This window comes from Protopterus annectens, chromosome 6.part1 (assembly GCF_019279795.1).
Source record: "Protopterus annectens isolate FY-2018-M chromosome 6.part1, PAN1.0, whole genome shotgun sequence".
NCBI classification, from domain to species: domain Eukaryota; kingdom Metazoa; phylum Chordata; order Ceratodontiformes; family Protopteridae; genus Protopterus; species Protopterus annectens.
The window spans coordinates 477,329,980-477,341,471 of NC_056738.1; the positions used below are offsets into that span (position 1 = coordinate 477,329,980).

General features: G+C 32.9%; 1 protein-coding gene across 1 annotated transcript in view; it reads left to right on the plus strand.

Moving 5' to 3' along the window:
• The window catches only part of COL6A2 (collagen type VI alpha 2 chain), a 253,069-nt gene extending 250,222 nt beyond the window's left edge, over positions 1-2,847 (plus strand). Inside the window, exon 28 of the mRNA XM_044075924.1 lies at positions 444-2,847. Coding sequence (XP_043931859.1) covers positions 444-1,033 — 590 coding nt within the window. The 3' untranslated portion in view covers positions 1,034-2,847. The remainder of the gene's footprint in view (positions 1-443) is intronic.
• Positions 2,848-11,492: the final 8,645 nt, after the last annotated feature.

Here is an 11,492-nt window from a genome sequence, read left to right on the forward strand (position 1 = left end):
CAGCTTGGATGATGTCCATCCTGTTGAAGAACAAGACTAAAGAAAAATGAGAAATCTTACACAGACATATCTCCACTGAAATAGCAAAAATGTAAAAAGGGAAGTACAACATAATTAAGTGAGAGAGCTAATAGTTCAGATAAAAATATAGTTCTTCATGGCACATTTTGGTGAATTACTTTTGCAAAGAACAACTATATTTAATGAAATAATATAAGTATTGAATCTGCACAATCTGTAATCTGACAATTTTAGCATTTATGAGAAATTCAACCATATGTATAAATCATGGGGAATAATCTACATTAATAATGGATTGAATGTACTTGAATTAGTTATTTAATTACATTGTAATATTATCTGAATTAGTAACTTTTTGAGAGTTACTTCATAATTTTATAAAAATCATACATTTATCCCTCTTCAACATGATTCTTTTCCAGAACTTTCTATAGCACAGTGCACACAGAGACCTGTAGACATCGTATTCCTGTTAGATGGATCTGAACGAGTTGGAGCAGAAAACTTCAAAGTAGCTCAGAACTTTATTCAGGAGGTAGCTGATCGACTTCCGTTGGCAAGGAGGGATGATGACAACCTGCATGCTCGAATTGCTGTCCTGCAGTATGGAAGTAATGATTCGAAAATGGTGGCTGTACCCTTGACGTTCAACCACACAGTCATCTCAGAAGAATTATTAAAAATGACATACCGGGACTATACCTCATCCATTAAAGCTGGTATCCTCCATGCCATCAATAACATTGTCATGAATCGTGTCAGGCGAAATGCTGAACTTTCTTTTGTGTTCATCACAGATGGCATCTCCAGGAATGAGAGCTTGACAGAAGCAGTGATATCTATGAAGAAACAAGATGTAGTACCAACAGTTCTTGCTTTTGGTAGTGATATTAACAATGATGTTCTCAATCAGATTGTGATGAATGACCGAGCTGCCATTTTCCGGGGAAAAGACTACTCTAGCCTCATAGATCCCAGCTTCTTCAATCGTTTTATTAGGTGGATTTGCTAAAGCAACTAGCATGCCAACCTATAAGGAAAGAAATGTACCCACTAGATAGTATTCTTTTATTGTAATTTGAACACAAAATTAATGTGCTTATTTTTTCTACGAAAACCTGTAAAATATAAAATGTCTCTACTCATTTGTGTTGCTTGTTTACAATGCTCTGGAGTCTTACTGAACCCTGCATTTCTGAAATCTTCACTGTTTTGTTTTCTCTAGTTTAAAACAAAATCATGAGTTTGTGTCTGCTACCTTTTGTCTTCTGCATGATCCAAATCTCTGGAAGCAAGTGTAGATTAAAATAATAGATTTTAATTGTTTTTGTCTCTTTGATTTTGAAAAAGAATGTAAGAGTCTCAATGTCAAGGCTTGAATTAAAGACTGTCCATGGGTGCTACCACTTCTTATATTTTTCCTGTTCAAAGACAGCTACAGGAAGGTGACTATCCCATTCTTGTCTGATTCCACATGTCAGGTTCACCAATATTATTTTGATTAATTTTACCCTCAGAAAATAAGTAACACTGTACTGAATACCTCTATCATATACCTCTGATTGATTAGTTTATCTAAATAACTGAATCCCTGCACTTTACCATCATTGCTGTTAATGTGGCAAACAGTCATGAACACAGGAAAATGATAAAAAAGTTTGCTTGGTGCTAAATACTATGATAAAACTTTTTTTTAATTTAAATACACTGCTTTCCAACAAAAATAGATATCAAAGCATTACGCATTAAATCTTCTCTTGCTCTCATGTCAGATTTAATACAAGACATGCAGATGATGGTTATGATATTTAATTGAATCTTCTCCAACCTTATCCAACTCTGGATTAAGCTCACAACACATTTCCCTTCACTAGGAGACTTTCAGCTGTGCCAGTTAAAGCTGATATTAATGCCTATTAGAGATGACTGTCAAATAATATTATAAGACAAGAAATTTCAAAATGTTTTATTTCATCCATTTTCTTTACTGAGCTTCTAGACACTGCAAAACGGGTTTGCATTTAGTTGGCTAAAAGCTATTGTTTATTTTTCATAGAAACTATTGTCAACTTAGATGTTACATTTGTGAGGCAATTTAATGTGAATACCTGATTTATAGGCCTTTTGATAGTATAGCATCTAAAAAGTATATGATCTTATATATGTTCCTTATATCACTGTTGGAGAATGAGTGTAACCATAGGTTATTAAAGTGATCATTAGACACCAATAAATTATTTCTGCTTTTTTCCAGATTATGTAAAATCATGTTTTACATATTTCTTTCAATGAAGCCTACTGTTTACCAACAGCAGTGCACCAGCAAAATGTTTAAACACCATTTTTAATGAAAGTTTGAGTTGTACATAACTAGTAAGCACAAATAATCCAGAGAAGTGTTAAATTTTCTTTTCTATCCTTTGATGTTTCTTTTATTAACCAACAAAGCAGAATGCCTTGACAACTCACCAGAAGACCTGCACTGTTTGACCTGTGGATAAAGTAAAAATGTTTGACACCAACTCTTACCTTTTTTCATTTGCCAGCTGTAATTTAATTTTTGAGATTTCAGCATAATTTCTTTAATTCATCTATTTACTTAAGATTCCTTATCATTGCTGTCTATTTTTATCACTGAGCATTGTTTCATTTGTTCACGTCATTTGCATAAGATAAGATACATGTACTTTAGGAAAAGGAATGGTACCATATTTTACTTCTGAAATGATGTCTGAATTTTTCTGAGAATGTGTTAAAACAGTTTACAGTCTGACTAATATAGTTCACCTCATGGAATGTAATTTTTTATTAAATACAAAGGATCTAGCTGTTGTGTTTAGAGTTATTATTCAGTCACTAACTGAAATTTTCATTGTAACCTCATCGCTGGCACGATTGTCCAAATGTAAAATTACTCTTAAGAAAACAATACTCTGCTTACATTATTGTCCTGAAATCCTGATAGCAGTCTACTTCTTTCCTAAGTATTATGACTCCTAATAGTTGAAAAAAAAATGGAATATAAATACTAATAGAATGATGCTCTTGCAGACATCATTTTATTTTATTCAGGTGTCTCTTTGCAAGGTTTTATATGAAACATTCATATGCATTCGCATTGCATTTCTTTTTCCTTCAAATCACTGGCATGTTGTACTATGTGGAATAGAAATGCTCCGTATTCAAATGTTGGGACTTGAAATGCCAAATGCTGACATGCCAAAGAAAAGACTGGTAATCCAAGAAAAGAGTGACTCTCAAACATCGTTCTTCTCCTTTAAACTGTTTATGCTGGGTGGCAAGCCCCCTGCAACCCCCGAACTTAATCTGTGTGTGTGTGTGTGTGTGTGTGTGTGTGTGTGTGTGTGTGTGTATATGTGTGTATATGTATATATATATATATATATATATATATATATATATATATATATAAACTCTGAGACTGTCATACCTCAGATAAAAGAGAAAATTGCAAGAAATGGGCATTTTTTGCTTTTTAAGTCCAGTTCTTCTTGGCTATCCAGTCATCATGCTTTGGGACTCGTTCTAGGGGCCCCAACATTTGAAATGGTTAGTGGAAATGAAATTATTGCCACTGTTTTGGAATACAGTTTCATTGCACATGTTTAATCTTAAAGATTTAGATATTGGATACAGATATTTCAAGTCTGCCTGCCATAGTCTCAGTGGCAGAACAGGTAGTACACTCACCTTTGATGCAGATGGCTGTGAGTTCTATTCCCACGATTTGGTGGTAGCTCAGGTGGATATAAAAGGTAACACATCACCTATCAAAAACAGTAGGAGTCCTTTATTTATATACAAAACACCTCTAATTTACAATATATTTACAAATATTTACAAATGTACAAATACACAGATATACAAATCGTTTTGCACATATTCATAATTTCCTTTGCGATCATACTAAATTTTCATCCCTGTTAGACCCCCACTTCATTTTCTATAACTACCATCTGATTTTGCTTAATATTCTGGCTAAAATCCATTTACATTAAACATAATTTAATTTATTCTTAAATTCCATATAACCCATATAACAAAATAACCTCTTGTCTATTCTTTTAACACATTCTTTACCTCTGTTCTTATAATATCCGTATTAAATCATATCATGTTTATTTTATCCACTTCTTTTATACCCTCGGAAAGAATCTTTACATAGCTTCCCAACAACTTTTTTACATTTCTAAAACACATTTGTCATGTTCCACTTTAATAAAGAAGCCAAACACCAAAATACCTTTTGACGACCTTTACTGCTTGAACATAGGGAAATAAATGCGTCAAGTTTTATTAAACATAACTTTCTTTCTTTGGACAATGACAAAAAATTAAATGACCATCCATAAGGGCAGCTTACCACCACTCACCCTGGGAATAAGCAGAGTCCTCCATCTGCTCGCTTATCCTCACACTTCAAGCAGTGTTCAACTGCTCATCTTCATCCCAAAGCCTCCTTTCCATCCAAACCACTAAGTCCAAGCCACGTCCACACACTTACTTCTACCACTCCAAAATTCCTTCCTCCACTTATACACCAGATGGGGGGGAGAAGAGGGGCAAGCCTATCCCTCATCTCCACCCCTAGGCCCCAACCCAATTAAAACACCGACAATCTCCAACACCAACAACTTACATAATAAAAAAGGAGGAGGGATGGGCAGGCAACAAAATCACGTTAAAATGTGAATCCCAACAGGCATCTCCCCTACCTCAAAAGATCCTCCCCTTCCCATACCTCACTTCCTCCCTTCATCTTTCCACTAGTTAACTCTTTCTTGCCTACTCTCCCTATAAAGCCTGCCTTGTCTACCTAACCTTTCTACCTCAGCTTCCCCAAACCACACAACTACACCCTCCCCTCCCCACTAAAGATGTCCCATGACAAATTTGTCTGTTCCAAACATCATTATCCATAGTTTCTTTTTCTTGACAATGCAGACATACTTATCGCTTTTCTTTTTATATGGCATATTTCCTTTTACTGGCAATTTACCTATTACTAGTCTCCCCCAAAAAATCTTGACATTTTACTTTCTGATCACAGCATTTGCTTTTTATTTTTATAACTTTAATTTTTCATCTATTAGATTTTCTCATGTTTTTATATAATAATGTTTTATCATTACATTCTTACCCTACTTTTCTATTCCATCAATTTTTACTTCCCACAGAAATATTTTTTCTTGGTAACATTTTATTTCTTCAATTATACACTCTTTTTTTTCCCATATCTAAAATGAATTATACCTATATTTATACAGTTTTACTACTAGTCTCTCATCGTTTTCATATAGCTACTTTAACACTTTGTACACATTTAGTGAGGTAGCATACACCATGGGGTGAATTAACCCTGAACCTCCTTACTCTTATTTACATACAAAATGTAGAACCTAATATAAATGAAAAATAGCTGCAATAATACTTGATTTATACCTATCAGTTGTCCTGTTATAACTGCTTTTCCAATGTTTGCAAATGTGAACTCTGACACCTTTATTGTTGTAGAAAAGGAGAGACTTTATAATTTCGGTTTGCAGAAACATGAAGCTTTGGTTAAGTTGCAGAACAATAGTGACAGTATTATAATGCAAGCTGATAAAGGAGGGGTTGTGGTTATCCTTAATAAGGTTGATAATATGAATTTCATGATGGAATTTTTGAGCAATGGGCTAACTTTTAAGAGAATTAGTATGCCTGATGTTAAGAATTTCATTGCAAAGGTGAATATGTCTATCTATGAACTACAACTGATGAATGATATTTTAATTGAATTGTTTAATTTTTTTCAGTGTTGCCTGTCCTGTAATTCCCATATTATATGGCTTACCAAAGGTACATAAAAAATTAACCCATCCCTCTATTGTGTATGGTACAGGGTGGGTAACTGAACCACTATTGTTATATTTACAAAATTTGTGTAGTAAATTTCTTGATAGCATGAATAGCTATATACAGGACACAGGTGATTTTTTGAGCAAACTGTTTGAACGGCAGACACATGGAGTGGCTGGTTCTTTTAGGTTTTCCTCTCTTTACATTAATTCATGTTTCACTGTCATTCTCAATGATTTTGGTTTTGATGCTAGTAGTAGTTTTTTATGTGAAAACACTGACGTGTGGTAGTGAGATTGAGACTATATGCGAGCTCTTGGAGTTAGTTTTGACTAATAATGTATTTATATTTGATGAACAGGTATATCTTCAGACCTCAGGTGTGGCAATGGTTCATCCATTGCCAATACATATGCCAACATCAGACTGCATCAATGGGAGAAGGAATTTGTTTATAATGCACCATATAGTTATAGATCTAAAGTGACATTTTATAAATGTTTTGATCATGATGTTTTTTTTTTATTTGGGAAGGTCAACATACTGAACTTGTTGAGTTTGTGAAATATTTAGATATAGAATCCACAGTTTTTTGAAATTTAAGCATAGTTCATCAGATAGTGAATTATGTATCTTGGATGTGAAATTAACTAAGGAGATAAGATGAGTACTAGTGTATATATATATATATATATATATATATATATATATATATATATATATATATATATATATATATATATATATATATATATATATATATATATATAAAAGAACTACAGTTTAATAAGTATGTCCACAAGTCTAGCATGCATGCTGCCCATATATTCAAGGGGATAGTAAAAAGTCAGCTCCCATGAGTAAGTATGTTAAATACTGATGATATACAGTGTTGTCAAAAATGAATGAAATGATAAGAGAATTTTTAGAGCAAGGTTATGATAGGCAGCTTTTGAATGACATTAGGAATGATGTCATGAATGAGAGAATATTCAGCTAGACCATATTTTAGAGCCGCATGTCTAATAGTACACATGAGAATAACTTAAATAGGGAAAATTTCAGCCCATGTATTCATTATTGGTTTGAATCCTGTGGATGTGTTTTATGTTGTTTATACTAAATAGGGAAAATGTTTTGTGTTATACTACTACATATCCTAGATGTACTAATCAAGTAAGGGAGATAATTGTGAAAAATGGGGGCATTCTTGAATCCATGCCTGAAATTAGAGGCGTTATAGACAGTAAACCTTTATTTTCTTACAAGAATTGTACACATTTAAAAAAGACTATGCTATAAGGATACATCAACTGGCATGAAAAATTGTGCATTTAATTGGATAGGGACCTTTGCATGTTCCAGTTGTGTAGCATGTAAGTATGTATTAAGTGAAGATAGTTTTGTGCATCCAAGAATGAATAAGAAGTTTTATTTTCACACCGATGCTACTTGCATCCAATATTGTTTATTTGGCTACATGTAATACGTGTCCATCATTCTACATAGGTAAATGTTCACACAAATTAAAGGAGTGTGTTATTGAACACTATTCTGAGATATGCAGGAGAATTAATATGAATGCACTAGCTAAGTATGTGATGGATATGGGTGATGATCATATTTCTAGATTCAAGGTTATGCAGATTATATATGAGAATCAGAGAGGTGTAGATTTGAACAATAAGCATGAAGTTTATGAATATGATTAAAGTTTGCATATGCAATCTGACTTAGAACCAGGTTTGAATGCTAATGTTAGTATTAAACCTATTCTAAAGAGTAAACAGGCTTGTCTTCATTAAATAATATGTTTTCCATGTATGTACATACATTTTATGTAGTCATATTGTTTTAACGTTTATGTTTACATTTATGGCATATTTTGCTTGTGTCTTTAAATACTGTAGGGCTCTGTCACATGATTATTTTAAATGGCTTTATCAATTAGTGTTAATGGGGATTTAAGTTTGATGCACTGATAAAGGATTATCATACCCGAAAGCTTTGTTGTTTTTTTTTAACTTTGCTCTTTAAAGCCTAGCCAGCTTTCCTTCCAAGCATGCAAATCAACCCAATACCTAGTCTCCGTACGGTAAACACCATAACCCTTAACACAACCACTTGCCTACACTTTTTTTAATACATAACCACCCCACTCCTCCCTGATGTTTTCATCTGAGTACTGCTTGGATGAAGTTTAAGAACCTTATGTGTTGTTAGCATCTGTGATGTGACTTTCTGTGGTTAATGTTAATGTTTCTCAGTCAAGGTCATTTTCAGTTTTGTTTCTGAGTCACTTTACAACTTGTAGAAGTATGATGAAAAAAAATATTACTGTTTCTTTTGTTTGTTTTTTTAAATACCTTTATTGAATTATCACTTATGACACATGCAAATTTACATTTCTATAAAATAAATCAAACTGTATTAACAAATTCACTTCTGCAAATAATATACTTCACATGTATTGCTATATATCATATAACATAAGCAACATTACATACATTATTCAATTCCTGGCCTTTTTAAACTAGAAACATCTTTATTAAACCATCACTTATAACATAGGCAATCATACATTTATATAAATGAAAATAATCCACACTGATGCAATCCTAGTTGCAGGCATTTTACATCACAAACCATACTGACATACTCCCAGTTGCAAACATTATAGATCACTTATAAACTACCCAATTATTTGCAGTCAAACATTGCTTATCTCATTTAAGTCCTGCCTTCTTTTAAACCTCATTCCTTCCCTGTATGTATTGTTCCCACAGTTCACATTTTCCTATGCAGTTTGTTCCTACCTTTTTCTAAAGATCTCAATGCCAGTTGTTTTATCTGTGTTATAATATTCACTACTTATAGTATAGTTGGTTTAGATTTTGATTTCTGTTTTCTAGTAATTGTTTTTTTTTTTGGCAGCCACCAAAATTTGACCCAGCAAGGCTTACTATGTTTAGACAATTCAGATTCTATATTATAGCTCAGAAAAATCATCTCCTTCATCACACCAATCTGCTCTACCCAGCATCTCTAACAGTGCATACTGCAGGGAATCCTTAAAGTCCATCAACTCACCTCATTCCCAGAAAATATGTTTCCAGTTAACTTTTTATTTCCTGCCATACCTCCAACATTTGCTGTCTACCTGAAGAAAAATTCTCAGTAGTCTACACAGGGTATAAAAATATGTATGTAACATTTCCAAGCAAAAATCCTAAGTCTTCTAGATTTTGTTGAATATTTAGGAGACATGCATATATCCTCCCATTGTTTCTTTATGAATTGCTTATCCAATCTCTTCCCAATCCTTTCCAAACTCCTCTGATGGATTCTTATATTTATCATGCAATATTTTATATGATCTACTAATTATTCCTTTTTTATTGGCAGCTTCTGTTCTTTCATTTAAGACACCCCCCATTTCTTTCTCTTTTTCTGTACTCAAATCAGTCCCTTCATAGCCAAATATTGTACTTTACAGTTCACACCTGAGTAGGAGATAAATGATACAGGGTCATACAGAAACTATGTATTAGAACAGTAAGTAACATTATAAATGAGATCAATCCCTTTCATTAAAAATATCAGCACTGTGATTACTATCTTAATGAGCAAAATGATGTCACCACACCAATCTCTTTTATGTGAATTCCTTACAATTTGATGGCTCACAATCAGCGCTAACAGAATTTAACATGACTCTTGCCATATCTAAGTTACCAAGAAAATGTCTCAAGCTTAAGACTACAAAATTCAATAGTTAATGATATTAACTAAGAGGCACCATTTACAGCACTTAAAACCACATTAATATATTTACCTCTAATATTCAAAGCCATTCAGAAATTCAATGTATCATATTCAAAAAACACTAAAATAAATAATATAATAAACCCTATAAATTATATATTAGTTATTTTAGAAAAACCTATATTTCCATTTAAGCATTATTTTAAAAGATGGTATATAAATGTGTACACTATTAATATAACTCTTGTAGATTAAGATTATACTTATAATATCTTCTCTTTTTTAAACAGGAATATGTTAGTATACCTCTCTTCTTCTTATCACAAGAAATCTGGACAACACCAAAAATAAAGGAGGGACAAATGCCCAAAAATTGAGACAAATTTTAAATATTGTTCATATTAACTTAGAAAGTCACTAGAATACAAAGTTATATGCTGCAGTGCAGTTTCTGAAGGATATTCAGTCTGAAATTCAAATATCTGTCATTATGTCATGAATTCAGTCCTCACTAATTTGATAGAAAACCACAAACATTTATGGGGAATGGACTAAAAATATGAGGCAAAAATCTGGACATTCTGCAAAAATCTGAACAGTTGAGACCTATGGTTAGTTTGCTTACAGTGCATGTTTAAAGATACATTTAATTGCTTAAAGTGGCAGTAACTGTAAGAAAGTATTCTTGCTAAAAATTTTTGCTAATTACTTTTGCAAGATATTTTTATCTTGAGTAAGGGAAAGTTATTACATTACAATCATTGTTTTGTATTTTTTTCAAATATTAAATAGCAATTTGTGAATTACTTACCTATATGTTTTCCAAACAATCTTTTGTGAGTCAGTGGGATTGTTACATAGCTTCCAAAGAAGAATAATGAAAACCAAAAATAATGCATTACATTACTTAGTTTTGTATCTTTTAGGTTATTTGTCTTCCATGTATTTGTTTCTGTTTGCCTTTTTAAAGATATACCTGCCCAGTCCATGGCTTCCATTGATGTAATGAGTTTTTTTTTTATTTTGTATGAGTTCATTTGCTTCTTCAAAAGTTTCACATATTTTTATTCCATCTTGTAGATGAATTTTCAGTCTTGCAGGAAATAACACTTAACTTTTATACCTTTCTTTTTAAAGGTAAACAAGCTGAGCAACACCTGTATCTCATATCATTTAATTTAATGTTTTTTACAGACTATAATAATCTCTGCTTTAGTATAGTGAAACACATCATACGAGTGAAATAATATGCCTGCTTGCTCAAACACCCCCCAAAAATATCTAAAGATATTAATCCCACTCTAGGTTTCTCTCAATATTATGCTTATGAGAAATCAAAGAATTACTACATAGTTGTTAAGTAATGGAAGAAAGGCTTTGGGTAAACCATTTTCTGTTAAATGGCTTCCCATTCTGTCCTACATATGATGCCCCATGATTCACAGGAGCAAAGCAGAGAAAATTCATTCATCTTTACAAGGGTATAATACAGGGAATCCTGAAGGGTATCTGGGTATAAAACACAACCAGATTGTATCCCACCAAAACAATTCTCTTTGTCATTTGGTCCATCCAATGAATCTCTCCCTTATCCAGGAAAAATCCTTTTTTCACAAAGCAGTAATTTGTTTGTTTGTGTCTTTCGGCTTTTCCCGGTTAGGGGTCACCACAGCGGAATTCCAGTCCGCTAATGATTGGCAGTAGAGTTTTACATGCTGGCTTGCCGGGCCTAACGCACAACCTTCAACAAAGAAATGCCCATTCATGCACATCGCCACACAGAAAACACTCTAACTGAGAATCAAATGGGCAACGTCTAACTGTGAGGCGATAACGCTACTGCA